Source organism: Plectropomus leopardus, chromosome 2 (genome assembly GCF_008729295.1).
Source record: "Plectropomus leopardus isolate mb chromosome 2, YSFRI_Pleo_2.0, whole genome shotgun sequence".
In the NCBI taxonomy this organism is placed as follows: domain Eukaryota; kingdom Metazoa; phylum Chordata; class Actinopteri; order Perciformes; family Serranidae; genus Plectropomus; species Plectropomus leopardus.
In genome coordinates, this window is record NC_056464.1 from 329,126 (window position 1) to 346,488 (window position 17,363).

General features: G+C 39.0%; 1 protein-coding gene across 2 annotated transcripts in view; it reads left to right on the forward strand.

The window, feature by feature from the left end:
• The first annotated feature begins 265 nt into the window (after positions 1-265).
• The window catches only part of LOC121951505 (dihydropyridine-sensitive L-type skeletal muscle calcium channel subunit alpha-1-like), an 86,486-nt gene continuing 69,388 nt past the window's right edge, over positions 266-17,363 (forward strand). For both annotated transcript variants that reach the window (XM_042497856.1, XM_042497865.1), the window contains exons 1-6: positions 266-372; positions 553-640; positions 726-833; positions 961-1,013; positions 6,076-6,222; positions 6,612-6,813. In XM_042497856.1, coding sequence (XP_042353790.1) covers positions 266-372; positions 553-640; positions 726-833; positions 961-1,013; positions 6,076-6,222; positions 6,612-6,813 — 705 coding nt within the window. The remainder of the gene's footprint in view (positions 373-552; positions 641-725; positions 834-960; positions 1,014-6,075; positions 6,223-6,611; positions 6,814-17,363) is intronic.

The following is a 17,363-nucleotide window of genomic DNA, read 5'->3' on the forward strand; positions in this document are numbered from 1 at the left end:
GCTGTTAATAGACAATTAAGGTTTGGCTGGTTGAATAATGACATTTCTTTTTTAGTTAGCCTATTGTTTTGTACTTTTTCTTTCTTCAATTTCAGTTGAAAATTTAACACTTAATCCTTTATCAAGTTATTAGTTTTAATATTTTTTTGTGTGTTTGTCATTCTGCATTTTATGTTTGTTTGTTTTTAGGCATATGTTATGCCTACAGCTTAATTATGACACCACAACTGTGTCATAACGGATAACAGCTTTTTGTTTTTTTTAGATGACAACATATGGCGCTATTCTTCACAAAGGCTCTTTCTGTCGGAACTCTTTTAACATCTTGGATCTTCTGGTGGTCAGTGTATCTCTCCTCTCAATGGGCATGGAGTAAGTGGAGTCTAGAGCTGTACCACATGACATCTTGCTGACTGATCTCTCTCGTGCAACTTATGAATTTAATAAAGCAATGCCATGTGCCATCAGACCATTAGACTAAACAACAGCATATTGCCATTTAGTAAAGCGATACAACCGTTAAAATGGTGTGCCTTTATCTTTATTATCTAGATCCAGCGCCATCTCAGTGGTCAAGATTCTCAGAGTGTTGAGGGTACTCCGGCCCCTAAGGGCCATTAACAGAGCCAAGGGACTCAAGGTATGAGATGTCTGTTAATATACTGGCAGTTTTAATGGCACAAAACTTTCCTGATTCATCTTCTGTAATTTATGTGTCTGTGTAGCATGTTGTCCAATGTGTGTTTGTTGCTGTCAAGACCATTGGAAATATTGTACTGGTCACCATGCTACTGGACTTCATGTTTGCCTGCATTGGAGTTCAACTTTTCAAAGTGAGAAAAATAAATACAATACATACTGTTGCTTGGTACTACAGTTATGTTATGTTGCTTGTACTGTTTACAGTAATGTAAACTTTTGTCTAGCTGTCTTCTCATGACACTTTTGTTGCCTTTCCAGGGCAAGTTCTATACTTGCACAGATCCTGACAAAATGACTGAGGAAACATGCAAGTAAGGATTATATATATTGAGGTCCACTTACTAGCTTTTTCCAGAGCTTTTAATCACATCAGTTGTTATCATATGACTGAAGCCCAAGATGGAATTGGTGTTCCATCAGGCATGCAACTGTGGACCTCAGGCACAGAGGACACAACTCCCTACCCTTTGATGTGCATACGTGGACAACCTAAAGCCTCAGTTATGCTCGTGGCATAGATGGTCGCAAGGACATGAGCTGACACAGCATCATGAAAAGGAAATATTTGCATATTTAATGTTCCATGCAGGTTTCCCTTCATGATAAGCCTGTAGGAGGCAGTGTTTGACAAACCCACATCTAGTCAAGTGAAGTCAAATCAATTTTATTTATAAAGTCAGTTATTTATAAAGGGCTTTTGCAGCATAAGACATCTCTCTGTCCTTAGACCCTCACATCGACTTCGAAAAAACTTTCCCACAAAAACCCTATAATGGGGGAAGAATGGTAGAAACCTCAGGTAGAGCGACTGAGGAGGGATCCCTCTTCCAGGACAGACAGACATGCAATAGATGTTGTAAAAAAACAAATTACAGTAGACGACAAAATGATAAATAGGAACGAGGGAGAGAGAAGAGAGCAGAGGGAGGAAGAGATAGGGAGAAAGAGGAAAAGATGCACAGTAACTATAATGGTAACAATAATATAACATGTAACAATTGTAATAGACATGAAAATAATAAATGTAATTTGTGATAGCATGCAAATATTGCAGTTTTATGTAAGTGGTGATAACAGTCATCTACAGCATGCTTTCTCCATCTTCACCCATATGAATCCAGCCAGTTAAAAAATGTTGGATGTGCACGAACAGGTTAAAACCTGTCTTTTGGGACCCCTGCACTGGGGCATGTCTAATGGTGTGACATCACTTTGGCCATGCAGACATTTGCAAGAGTCATGGATGCATCAATAACAATTTAGCATAAGAGAGAGAGCACACCTCCCTGACCTTCTGTGTGTAGGTGGAAAGCCTAAGGCAGGGAAAGGCAAAAACATCAGCACTTACATGGAAGTGCCGAGCTGGAGGGGCTAGCTGAGGAACTTTGTAGGAAAAGCCAATTAGGCCAGTAACTTGTGTTGAGGCCAACAGAATTACATAAAAATGCTAGATGATGTAACATAGCTACCAAGTTAATAAAGAATGCCCCAACAGATACACTATGTTTATTGAAGTGCCAGCAATTCACAGAGCTTGTTTTTTTTCATCAAGAATAGCTTTAGCCGGATGAAAAATGTAGTGAAATGACTTCCTCTAAGAAAACCGTAATTAAGCTGATAGGAAAAATGTTTCTATTAGCAACTCTAATAAATACTCTTAATACCAAAGCCATCCCTTAAAAGTGTGATCACCTTTTGCACAAATAGGATAATGAAAGGAAGAATATCAGTGCCATGTGGTTTCTCCCAATAAGACCATACAGCATTAGATGAATAGATGGTTTTCTTGCCGACTGTTGGTGGATGGACCCAAATAGCACAGTTGGAATCTTTTACCGGCATCAAGTACTTCAGTGGAAGAATGCTGCATTTTGTGGGTTTCATAACAGTGAACTATAAAGGCACTGATGGAAATATGACAAAAATAGCCAACAGACAAGGTAACGCAAAAGAACATGAAGTCATAGTCCAAACAAATTCATTATCCCTGCATTCCAATACCCATACTACCATAGTATTTAGTATGGCTGAAAATGATTTAGTATGTCCCAATGCGAAGCATGTGAAATGCAGTATGCCAGAAATACCTTGATGTCCTACTACATCCGACCGCATTTTGCAGTATGCAAGCCAGCATGCTTTTCTGGCTATTCTTACCCACAATGCTCTGCATGGCTGCAGCGTCCTTACATCTTGACAGCTGGGTAACAGCTGACAGCAGTTGCAATGAGGAATGATAGTAAATTCAAGTGATTCATGACCAGTCACATGGTAAAAATAGCAATATATATTGTTTAAGCGAACAAAATAAATCATATAGATGATAAACAAAAATAAATGAAAATAACAATGATAGAGAAATGCATATGGAGGCTAATAAAATTAATATATAGTGTTAGAATCCACAATGTATGCAGTTATAACTTAAAAGATAAATATTGGTAAGTAACAATAGCAGAGCTCTCCAGATTAACCTCTGTCTCTGTTGAGTTTGGTGAATGGCAATTTGTTTTATCTCCATAGTAACGGTTATATGAGAAAGAGGGTCAAAGTTCAGGGCGCAGTATTATGAAGAAGAAGTATGTCCTGATTGTGTGTATACTGCATGCAACAGTGCAAATTTTGCAAAGGCAGCCAAAGTACATACTAAAAGTAAAAAGAAAAAGTATGCGATTCGGAACCCACCCTATGTCCTCTCTGAATCTAGTCTTTACTTTGTTTCTTGTTGACAGACAAGTATTATAGAGTGTTAAATTTTACCTTGACATGTTTGGACTGCTATCATCCTGCAGTCTTCCTCAGAAGACTCATGTGAGGAGGTATAATTTAACACTCTTTAATACTTGTCTGTCAACAAGAAACAAAGTAAAGATTAAAGCTGCAAGTAGCGATGAACGGGCCCTTGTATCTCCGCGCACGTCAGGGCTACTTGCTGTAAGACCGCATTCTGCTGGACAAACTATAGAATGCAACCATTTCAAAACCACCCAGCACATATTTTAAAGCCTATTGAAGCCATGCCCTAAACCCAAGAGAAGTTCTGCCATTTCTAATTTTAATTAAATTTTTGGCCAAATTTTTGGACAGAGTCAGGGTCAATTCCTGAATGTTGTTAACCAAGTCTTAACAGCTCTCACTGGGCTGTGAATAAGTGGTGAATCTGTTACACGATGTAGCTTATTTGGACTATGGACATTACTATGGCCAGGGCCCTAATGCACACATTTTACCAAGGCCAGTGCCATCCATGGCAGCCACCATTGAAAATACCATCATAATGGTAAGGGCATCCTGTCCCATTAACCACAAAATTAAACAATTATAGACCAATTTCTAAATTATGTATTTTAGCTAAATTGCTTGAGATCATCAGCCATCAGCTAAAGGAATTTTTAGAATTAAATAATATTTTATCTCCATTCCAATCTGGTTTTAGAAGACAGCACAACACTGTTACAGCTGTTCTAAAGGTCCTAAATGATTTAATTGAGGCTCTGGACAGCAAAACATATTGTGTTGCTCTTTTTATTGATTTGTCAAAAGCATTTGACACAGTAGACCATAGCCTGCTGATACAAGCCCTACATCACATAGGCTTATCTAAGAATGCAGCTGCCTGGTTCGCCAACTACCCGTCCAACAGAACTCAATGTGTTCAGGTGGCCTGAACTACCTCTTCTTTTCTGGACATTACCAAACGGGTTCCCTCAAGGTTCAGTGCTGGGACCCATTTTATTTTTAGTCTACATAAACAATCTCTGTAACAACTGGTCAAATGCAATGTATCATTTTTATGCTGACGACACCATTATTTATTGCTGTACAACCTCACTCACTCAGGCTTTTGAGTTTTTACAAGCTGCTTTTAATGTTATCCAGTCTCGCTTAAATTATCTCAAATTGGTTTTAAACACAGATAAAACCAAGCTCATGGTTTTCTCTCATTCAAATGTGTTAACACAGAACATTACAAATATTATGACATCTAAAGGAACATCTATAGTGCAGGTTTTAAATTACAAGTATTTGGGTTTTATCCTAGCTTTCATTAAAAGCGCATATAAATAATCTGGTCACTAAACTCTGGGTGAAGCTTGGGTTCTTTTTCAGAAATAGAACCTGCTTCTCTCTCAAGGTCAGAGAAAAACAAGTGACAGTAACCTTCTTGTACATTCTTGACTATGAGGATGTGCTTTTTTTGGATGTGCATCCAAATGTCTTCAGTCCTTGGACACTGTTTTTCATTCAGCACTGACATTTGTCACTGGATGCAGTTGTCTCACCCACCATTGTGATTTGTACATGAAATCAAACTTGCCCTATGTGTTTGCAGATACACATATTGGCTCAATCTAATTTATAAGGCTCTTTTAGGCTTGTTTCCCCCTTATTTGTGTGCTTTATTGCAGAAAACAAGCAGTTGCTATGCCTTGCATTCTTGTGCAACTCTTCTTTTATCTGTTCCACCAAATTCTGTCCTTATCCAATTTTGCTGCCCCCTCTGCGTGAAACACTAAATTGAAACTCTCTGAACTTATTCCACTCAGGGCTTCCCGTTCTATCCTGAGGGACAGACAGTGTGAGACCATTGAACAGTGCCTGTGTTTTAAATCTTAATTTTTTTATTTGCTGTTGTGTTTTAGCACCCGCACATCTTACTGAAAACAGTATTGCATCTACAACCAAAACTGTATGTATTAATCTGTACTGTCAGCTCTATGTTACTGTTTATGACGTGCTGCCGACCTCTTGGCCAGGTCACCCTGATCCTGATGTCAGTGGTTTTTTTTATATGGTTAAATAAAGATTATATGCATCAGCTGACCAATCAATAAACAGACTGCAAATAAAGGGTTGTGTGATAACAACAAAAACAACAACAACAAAATCTATTATCCTATATATTCCACTCAGTGCACCTCCGGGAGTCCCCTCTCTCCCTGTCTCTTCTGCTCACACTCCTGGGACAGGAGCGGAAGGATAGAGGGCATAATTTGAAGAGTGGAAAACCCCATCTTTGAACAGAGAGAGGGTTACCATTCCCCTCCTAAAGCCTGCGATATGTGATTAAAAGCTATGAAAAAAGAAAGTGGACCTTGAGTAGGATTTACCAGATACTCTTTTTAGCAAAAGCAAGGCCCTTGCTGATTGTTTGGATGTCATTAACAAGGACAGGTCCTGACAAGTACTAAAAAGGATTGTCATTGTCTCCCATGCAGCAAATGAGACACAACAATATAGGTCCTAACTTATGTCACAACTGCTAGCTACAGAAGCTAGAAAGCTCATTGTTTCATAGGTTGTCAGTTTTAGTAAAGGTGATAATAAAGATGATACTGTCTGTCTGTCTTTCCCTTCCACTTGGTGGTTCAGAGGCTGGTACATAAAGTACCAAGAAGGAGCACTTCATGAAGTGGAGATCCACAAGAGGGAGTGGACCAACTCAGAACTAAACTTTGACAACATCCTTAATGGCATGCTGGCTCTTTTCACCATTTCTACCTTTGAAGGATGGCCAAAGTGAGTTGTGATCTGTTCTGTGCCAAGCACCTTCTATATAGTTTAGTCAGCGGAATGAGAAAGATATATATATACACTCTTTTTTTGATTTGGGGTTTTGTCTTGATATTGCATGTGTGTGGCCTTCGCCATAACCACCCCCCATCCTCTGGAACTCCTTCCCCCCGTGCAACCGTGCCTCTGACTCACCTCTAGCATTCAAAAACCTGTTAAACACCTACATCTTTCAACAAGCATTTAACCTCCATTAACCTCCATCAACCATTTCACCTGTTCATTTGGTTTTTGTTTGTCTTATGTGTTTGTAAGACAGAGTTTGATGAAAAGCGCTATGTAAAATCGATTTATTATTATTATTATTTGTTTGTGACTGTTTGCTTTTTACCTAGGTTACTATATAAAGCCATTGATTCAAACTTGGAGGACAAAGGCCCAGTGTACAACAACCGAGTGGCCATCTCAATCTACTTTATCATTTACCTCATCCTTATCGCCTTCTTCATGATGAATATATTTGTGGGCTTCGTCATCGTCACCTTCCAGGAGCAAGGAGAGCAGGAGTATAAGAATTGCGAGCTGGACAAAAACCAGGTATGTTAAAAGTGACTGGAAAGAAAATTAAAAACGCTTGTGCAAAAGGGCAAGGTCAAGGCTGAGCACAGACACACATACATGTACATAAACACTTAGCAATTTAACTTGAGGATAGAAGCCACACCAGTGAGAATGACACAGTCTAACATGAGCAGATTTTCCTCTAGTTGTAAGACATTGCTTGTTGCTTCAAGTGCAGTAAAACCCTTGTATGTAAAGGTGACAGTACAAGCAGTTATTGAAAAACTGTAAGTGCTGTATATTTCATAGGGATGCAATGATTTATTAGCTGAATTACTGTCATTTGCGTAGCAATTCAGATGACATTCACCAGTGGCACTGACAATTTAATTTGTTATTATGGAGGTAAATCTGTTCCATCTGATTTTGAAATTAAAAAGACACTGAATTTGTAGCACTGAATATTTATGTATTGAAAATATGTATCTGAATTTCTTTTTTTTTTTTTAATTCTTCAGATTTCCAATTACACATTTTCACTCTTATTTTCAATGTTCACAAATTCAGAACCAAAACTTTACATTTTAAAAAGTTCAAATATATTCAAGATGCTGATATTCAACAGGCCAAATTCAAATGCAAAATACAAGGTGTAAAATTCAATTAATATATTTTCAAGTTGCTCAAATTCAATAGGCCAAATTCAGAGGGCCAAATATGAGGTATACCATTCAGAGTAACATCTGGGAACCCAAGGATTAGCAGTCGATTCTAGATTGGGTCAAACCAACATCCAATCAAACAAGCTACGCTCCATTGGTTACGTGATGCCAATGCCAGAAAATTGTCAGCTGATGTTGCAGCTATGGCAACAGCCCCAGCAATGGTGCTTCAGTGAGTGTATAAGCTCTTCTATTTGTCAGTTTTGGTGTTTGTTTTTGTACGATTTGGAATAGATAATAACTTGACACTTACACCATAACAGAATTTATTGGACAAATTCTACGCAGAACTTTTAATTATGTGACATTTGATGAAATTGTGTTAGCACTGTTAACATTATACATTATATTATGTGGTTACTGGCAGTGCTACTACCTGACACTGTCCTAGTTTCATGCTCATTTTGACTGGTCCTGTTTTCACGCAACCCTGCCTGTGCGAGTTGTAACTGGATGCGCCAAGTGACAGTCTGCAGTCTGTGACTTCTGTCCAAGTGCGTTCTCATCTGACGCTGTCCAGCTACGTTCCAGTTGGATGCAAAAGGTGGCTTTTTGTTTTGAAGAGTTCGGAGTGGGAAAGGGCAGGCTGTCCTGGCTCTGATCCAACACCCATCACTTGGTCAGCTCACTCTCCGTGGTCAGACACAGCTTTGCTTCAGCACTCTGTTCACAGATCATTTGAGGACATTAAAACACACAAACACTAACTTCAAACAAAACTTTACAGGGAAACAAGGAACCTCTACCATTCTTCCTCGTGGATCTGGGAAAAATCTCTCACAGCCAACTTTATCTGAATCATCTCTCTTAATTACTTTTGCAGACTGCCATTTAAACTAACACAGCTGCTTAACCTAGGTAAGACCAACCAACCTAGCCTAAAGCCATGCAGGACAGCCATGCAGGACAGGATGCTGTGACCCCTGTCAAAAATCCAACCAAAATGCTTTAAATCTTCTTATTTAATTTTCTTTAATAGCCTGCAATTTGAATCTAGCTGCTGCTAATAGGCGATGTCTCGTTTCTCCAGGTGGCCGTGACCAACACCAAAACATAAACTTGAGCCCATATCATGGTCAGGGTGAAATAGAGCTAAATTTTAAATCATTTGACATATCATTGTTAAACTTTGTGGTTACAATTTCTATGAAGACCACAACTATGTTGCATTATGAAGGCATTGACAATTATAATGCTTTATGGCTACACTCATAAACACACGATGCTCACTGATACACTATATCAACAGTCATTAAACACTATAGGAGTGACTTATAATAATTTATGAGTGCCAAGGGTCTTATGGATGCACTTGACTATTTATAAACTAGAGGTTGACCGATAGTGCTTATAATGCATTATAAGCTCACGTATAGGCACATCAACAATCAACTGTAGCAAGGACTCATAGTATGCTATGCAGTATCAAGTTATTATTGTATGTGTTAAATGACGCGAGGTACATATTGATGCATTTAAAATAATTCACGCTTTATCGTAATGTTTCATTGTTGGTGTTAAGTGCAGGGCATAATTTTCATCTATAAGAGTATAGATTGTTTTCATTATAGATCAGTTTAATCATTTTCATGCATTTATAAGAATAAGTGTTTTAGGTAACACTTTCTATGAAGACCACATCTGTAATGCATTATGAGGGCATCCATAGTGAATAATGCATTTATAAAGCTTTATGACAACACTCATAAACACACATAGTACTTACTGATGCACTATATCAACAGTCATAAAACATGATGTGACTCATAGAGATTTATAAGTGGCAACTGTCTGATGGATGCTCTTGAGCAAGAAACTAGAGGCTGACTGATGGGGCTTTTAATGCATTTTAAATACCTATACTCACCTATACACACATCAGCAATCAACTGTAGTAATTATAGTATGCTATAACAGTCCACTCAGTATTGTAAGTTATCATTGTATGTGTTAAATAAAGTGATATATTTAAAATAATTTATGCTTTATTATAATGTTTCATTGTAGATGTTAAGTAAAGAGTAACATACATTTACAAGAAGCTATACTGCATCATAAGTATTACTTACCATACACTAGAATACTGTGGAAAATACATTCAAAAGGCTGAAGTCCGACACTCTCAGACATCTAAAGACAATGGTTAGCCTACAAGCTAACCGTATGTTTAAGCTAAAGATTGCATAGGTTAAAAAATACATGATTATGTGATATATGAATTCTGAATCTAGCAATCTTAAGCTGGACCATACGCTTAGCTTGCATGCTAAAAGCAAAAAATCAAAATAAATGATAAATAATTAATTAATAAATATAATCAAAATTACCATACTAATAGTAAAGGTTGAAGAATTTTGGAGCTCTTGACACAGTAGATGGCAATTCGTTCACTCTCATGCAATATGAAGCAGACAGCAGGTATGATTCCAAAGGAAAAAATTTTAAAAAATAAAAGAAAGTAAAGCAAAACAAAACACTCAAGGATGTGTAATTTTGTGAGTGTGTGTGTGTGTGTGTGTGTGTGTGTGTGTGTGTGTGTGTGAAGAGACAAGAGTGAATTGGCTAACAACATATGCTACAAGATGCCAGATCAAAGATGATCTCAGAGAGGGCACAGGCCTTGCCTAACCACAAAAAGTAGCAAAGAAAAAAAAAGAAATGTAAGTTCCTCCTCTGTGTGCTTATGTTGAGAGCCAATTTGTGAGTATGTGAGTATGTTTATAGGATCTAAAGTGTATGAACGGTGCCTTGGTTAGCAAAAACAGTGTGTGGTTGCATGCAAAATATTTTCTGTGTGAAGCATTAGCAAACAAAAATTCGACCAACCGATAACTGAATTACAAATAGATCCCAACAATTACATATTCAAAAGCATAAAATCAATACATAATACACATGACACGACACGACAAAAGACAAAGTAACAGTCTTGGTTAGCCCGCACTTATGTCCTAAGGCTATGCCCAGGTGTTACGTGCCAATCCAGAGTTTGGATAGAAGAGTTCTTTGAGGAAGGAAGTTCAAGTTCAGCCCTCGCTATGCTGTTCCAATGATACAGGAGGAGGCTGGCTATTACTACAGGGCCGGCTCTACCCAATTTGGTGTCCTTGCCCCCCACAAAACAATTCAATGACAACAGCCAACTGAGCAATCACGACAGTTTAATTTTAGCAACAACAAACTCAACAGTAACACTCAACAATAACAACAGTTACTTTGTCCAGTGTATCTTTCAACAAAAGACTAAAAGTTTACACGTCTGGACTTCCTGGCAGCAAAGGCATCTATGGTGTCATCAAATGACACATGCCTAGACATCTTGCGGTTTATACTCATCAGGGCAAGTCCATTTAAACGCTCCTGAGACATGGTGGATCTCAGGTACGTTTTGATGAGCTTCAATTTGGAGAAGCTCCTCTCTGCAGCAGCAACTGTCATGGGAATGGTGACAGCAATCCTCAGGGCGACCCACATATTGGGGTAAACTTCTTTCAAATTCTTCTCCTGTAGGAAGCTGAGAAATTCAAAAGTTGTCATTTTGGCTTTTTCCAGGGCTGACTGCCCACCACAGCTTAGGGGGTTGCTGAGTGTCTGACGTTGTCTTAGCTCCTCATTGGGCAGGTCAGGGAAGTTGACAAGTATGCCAAACTTCTTCTCAACTTCACCCAATGTCCCAAATCTTTCCTGCAGTGACACAATGGAGACATCCACCACCACATTGAGGAAGGAAATTTCCATTATCTTTAGGGCGTCTGTCATTTCCTGGTCAGGAACCTCATAGGAGAACTGTTTCTTTGTTTTTCGCAATCTCTTCTGCTTAAGGACAGCCTCTACATTCATCTTCTCGCACATCTCCTTGGCACACACTAATGCAGAAGAAAACCCACTGTCTCTGTAGGCTACAAGGGAGGCTTTAGTTCTTCTCAGAAGGTCAACTGCAACATGCATTTGCATTGTGACTGGCTGCAATAATTTGCTGACATGTTGAATCTTAGTCAGGATGTCATGCCACACCACACCACCACAGATTGAGAATCTGTAAGATCCAACCTCTTCAGCCCGAGTTTGTGCCTTGATTTTTATTGTTGGGTCTGTGGCGTTGTCCCTCACCTCTATAAGTGCATCTTGGACTTCTGCAGCCTGGTATCTCACAGCCTCTACGCTGTTGATTCGACTCACCCATCTTGTATCTGACCAGGATTTCAGGGTTTTGGTCACATGTTTTTTTTAAATGGAGGCCTAAAACAGTGTGAACATCTTCTGCAGGTAGCCAAAGTAGCAAGTGGCATCAGGAGAGCTTTTTGCTGCATCAGCTACCACCAGATTCACTGTGTGTGCTCCGCATGGCACAAATAAAGCCCTTGGGTTTTTTTCTAGAAGCCTGGCTTGGACTCCTTTCCTCTTCCCTTTCATATTTGCTCCATTATCATAAGACTGCCCTCTACAGTCTTCAAATGGGATGCTGAGCTCTTCAAGTCTATTGAGAATGAGGGTGAAAGGCTTTCTCCAGTGGACTCCTTTGCCTCAAGGAACCCCATAAAATATTAAATCTTTTATTTGTGGGGTGTCCTCAACTGCAACATGTCGAATGATGACAGAAAGTTGCTCTTTATGGCTCAAATCAGGGGTGCAATCCGAAATGATTGAGAAGTACTCGTTTTGTCGAATTTCTTTGACCATTGCCTCCACAATCTTTCCACCAATGCAATCAATGAGTTCATTTTGAATATTTTTTCCCAAATAGGATGCATGGCTAAAGCGTGTTTCCACGTCAGCAACATGCTGCTTCAATACAGGATCAAACTTTGCCATGAGCTCTACTTCTTTCAGGAAGTTGCCGTTATTTGGTTCATGAAGTATGTCTGTGGTTCCAATATTTTGCTCTGCCAGTGACTGTATGATGGCCACCAACCTGGTTAGGACTTCACGCCACCTCCTCCTTTCAGCTTCTATTAGTGCCATCTCAGCTCTGTCTATTGTTTGGCCCTTGTGAGTTTCAAGTTCTTTCCATGAGGCCGTGTGCTTCAAATGATCTGGACTGTTCTCATGAGATTTTAGAATGTCGCTGCAATTTTTCCAGTCATTTAGTCCATCACTGATTAGTTTGTATGTTTTCTATGAGAAGAGCTTACAACAGAAGCAGTATAAACTGTTGGTTTTAATGGAATATATCGTCCAACTCCTCTTGATCCTTTCTCCATTGATTAATTGTCTATAGAAGTAGTTGTGATGGCAACTTCTCCCATCTTCTCTTTTTGGAAAGTCAGAGTCTGATGTTAGCTGATATGGGCCTCTGTGAACTAACTCCACCCTCACCTTATCAGACAGGGATGGCCAGTCAGCAGGGTCTAAAGGTGCTGCCTTGAGAGACTCGTCGTGTACTTCAAGTTGTGTTGACATTGTGTCCTCAGACTGTTGAACAGTGTATACAGTGCTTGTTCCTTCACCTGCAAGAAAATCAAACACACATGCAAATTTAAATATTAGTCCTTCAGCATCACAACGATTTACAAATTACAGGGCATCAGGCAAGAAACACATCTGAAGCATAAATTATGAATAACAGTATTGTTCAGTAATGTGACTGCAGCTGTAACATGTAATTACAGAACTCACCTGCTTCAAGCTGACTTTCAGAGGTGGGTGGTGTGGTAAAGCTTGATGCAATAGTGCTGCTGATGCTGCTGCATGGCACCTGACATGTAGCTGTATTCAAACGTAGAGAAGACATCCATACTGTAACACCACTGCATTAAGTTTGCTGTGTCGTTCTACTTCATTTAATAAACACACTTTATTTTATTTGACTAGTAACTTCATTACTGTAATTACCATTTACATTAACAATAATAACATCAACAACAACATAGCAGTGTGTCAGAGACCACAAACAATAAACTCACATGCTTCAGGGATCGGTGTTTGTGTGGATGTTTCATCAAAAGGCACCTCTCCAGCAGCTGTTTGGAGCATCTGTAAATATTTTCTGAGTGCATCTAGACAGATATAGAGTAGATATATTTATGACTGTACAAGCAAAAAACAAAAAAAAACAAACAAAAAAACCCAGCAGCTGCTGCAGCTTGCATTTTCATCACCTGGCTACTGAATTTCAGCAATCATTCAGCACAATATCAAACGTAATAAGTACAGTAGGAGGGGAGGAGGAGAGCTAAGCAGCAGCAACAGTGACACTGTGCACACAGTTGTTAATAATAGTAATGGTAAAATTAATTTTCAATTTTATAATGACGTGATGAAACTGTAATGCAATATCAGACTGGACACACAGGCAGGGATAATAACTGTGTAAAAAACTATCCTATAATGGATGGAATAAACTAACTTTTACATTCTTCTCATCACAGACATAAACAGCGCAGATGCAGTGCATTTCACATTAAACATCACAGAGTACAGCCAGCAGAAAGCTGTGTTTTATTATATTTTAAAAAAGAAAGCCAGATATACGAGTGAACTGATCATAGTCGGCCCATCCTCAGCTGACTGGTGGCGCATGCGGGTGATTTGGCCTCTATTTTGATCCCTCTCATAATTTATCAATCCTTCTTAGTCGCTATCAGTGTGTGTCATTATTTTTTTAGCATGTGAAGTCAGCATTGCCCATGCCCAAAGTCCTTCTCTGGCGCTGTTAAACATTACTTCAACATAGCTAGCTCAAATAAAATGTCTTCACACAAAACAGCATAAAAAAAGAGAAGGCATAATGTTACCTTTATATTGCGACTTCTTCTTCTCCTCCTCTTTTCTTCTCTTTCGGTTCTGCGCACCGGATTTACAAATCCATCACTTGAACGTGACCGTCTTTCAATTGACCTACCCTGACCTGACCTCTGACCCGCACCTCCACACCCAATAACGACACATCACGTGCTCACACATAATTTAGGAACATGTCACTGTTTATTTATTTGTAATGTTAATGTATATATATTTTTTTTCTAGACAGAAAACACTAAGTGAGGGCACCAGTGGGCATAGAAAATTATTTTATTTAAATTTATTTTACTTTGCAGGTTTTTAACATATTTTCGCGTTCTGGAGAGTTGAGTTAAGACAAGGTTGTAGTTACTGCTGAAACATAGGTGTGAGAGTGTGGTAAGGGCATAGCAGGTCCTCCAGACCTACAACCTTCCTCTGTGGAGGTTCAGGAGCAAGAGAGGGAAGAAAGCAGAAGTTTCTCCTTTTGGTTTGGTAACATGCCGAGGGGTCACAGTAGTAAACCAGTCATTTTTTAAGTAATGATGGGTATTGTTGGGATTTTATTAATACCAATAGGCCTACCGATACTGCTTATCAATACAGATAATTATTGTTACTCTTTTTGATACTACTAATTGATACTAACTACTTGATACACTAATTTAGTGCAGAAATGAAAAAAATGACATGTAAACCTGTGAAAAAAGTTATTTTGTTTTTGCCACAAACTGGGCAACTCAGTGATTTTTACAACGTCTTATTTGATACTTGCTATTCAAATTTCCTTTGACAAACTATTTACACAAACTGACATCACCTGTTAGGTTTATCCCCTTTCCTGTATGACTAATCATGCAGCTTTTTCTTTAACTGACCCTACCTCCACGAACTGCAAGGTTTCATCACAACATAACTTCTTCATGTAAATTTTCAGTTTCCTTTGAGTAAGGAAACATCTGTCCTTGTTCATTAATGTTTATTGTTATTAGGGCAAATTTAATTCTTAGCATACCTATCAGCAGTTATTCAGCTTACCTAAACTAGCTTCACTTCACTGAAGTGATGGGCACTCTTTCACGATAAACTCGCCAGCAGCCCTTTGTCATTCTGTTGTTTTTTCCTGTGTCATTTCCCCTCATTCTGTGATGGTAAATGGGACATGGGTGTCTGACTTCCATCTACTGAGAACGAAGCGGAGGCTGCTGCTTTTCTGAAATCATCTATGGGATTGAATAAATAAACCAGAACATAATGTGTTAACATCTGTTACCTGTTTTTTTAGTTTTGTTACTCCTCTTAACATTGCCTTCAGAGCCACTGGCGCTTGGAGGCTTCACCACTTGACTAATGTTAGCATTAGCTGCTTTACTAAAGCTATCAAAGATGCTGCACTGCTACATATTGATGGTATGCTGCATTTGCAGATACCTTTTGACAAGTTTGCATTAAGCTGCACCATTGTGACTTTTAGAGAAGTGAGCTCACAATCTCGACTGCTTGGACTTGTCCAGTGTTCACCTTACTACCACCACTACAAGCAGAGCAGCCAGCAGCAGCACAACAATAAATGTCATATGTCATCCCCTGATACCAGCAGCTCTGTCACCATGAGGCACAGGTTGCTAGATATGTTAGAATAAGGTTAAAACGGTCAGTACACAGTTTATGTTATGAATACTGATAGAAGCACTGTTTGTCATGGAGCTTATCGGTACTTACTTAACAACCCCAATCATGTACTGGTACCAATTAAGACCAGTTCTCGCTACCCATCCCTAGTTTGAAGATGGGTCCATGGGAAGGGATCCACCCTGAAGTGCCAAAGGTAAGGCACCTTGGGGGCTGGGGGTAAAGGGCACATGGCTGTCATTTTTGTTCCAGAGAACAAAGAACATGCAGTTTCAATCACTGTCCTCTAAATGTAGCTGAACTTACAGAAGATGTCCTCACATGTACAGTTAAAGTTTCTGAAATCATCTGTGCTGTCGAATCCCAACAGCTGGCTAAGTTACAGCATATAGCATCCTTAAGAGTGACTTCAGGAGCTGCAGCAATCTCTGTTCATGTCATAGAAGCATTCTTTGTCACTGCTGATATCCGCTGCTTTTTCCACAGCACAAGAGAACCAAGACAGTGTTTAGATTTGTTTTTTTTTATTTTTGGGGGGGCATGTTTTGTATGGTCCAGCCCCACTGTGCTGTGATTGTCTGAGTTAATGATTCTAGTACTACTATGCTGTAATTGGGTAGTAGACCAGTGCTAATGATTGGCTACTGCATTTTTTTTGACTCTTTGGACTCTTGAAAAGAGTAGTAGAGGAGGAGCTTCACATTTCTACCATGATAGAGTGGTGGAGAAAGAAATGGACAGAGATTGTTGCAGCTCGCAAAAGCTTTGCTAGGTATGCTGTATGCTGTAAAATACCCATTTAAGGGTCTACGTGTGAAATAACATAGGCTACCGGATTGTTTGCTATTAGCCTGCAAACTCATTGTATGTTTCATCTGAAAATCGCTTGAAATATATCATCATAAAACCATATATGGGTGATTTTTCAGCTGCAGCAATTTTTGCATCTCTGGTAAAATTAAGAAAAACAAAAACATGTTTCTTATTTTTTATTTGACTTTGAAAAAATAAATTATATATCAGTCATTATTTTTAGGCCTTGTATGTTGGAGTTATATTACACCTCCTTTGTCCCAGAGTCCAGTTTTGGTCATTCAACCCTACTTAATTATGAATTTTGATGTTGATCTTACATTAAATTCAAATACAAATTAAAGCTGCAAACAGCGATGAATGGGCCCTCGCACCCCAACGCAAGTCAAGGCTACTGGCAGGACTCTGAATGACGCAATCATCCATTTCAGTGAAAGTCTGAAAAAGTATACAGAGACTTTGGACCCTTAAGGGAGATATTTCACATGGTGAATTACTTCCTTTGGACACACAAAATCTGTGGCATCTTGGTCTATATCATTTGTTGAACAAAACATGTAAACTTCATGACAATCAAAGGATAGCTGTGGTACGAGGCATCCCTCCTGTTGACAGTCGGTGGCTCAGTGAGTATCATATTAAAGGACATGTTGATGTGTTAAGGGCTGCAGCCTCATCAAAAGTGTGAAATCTGGGGCC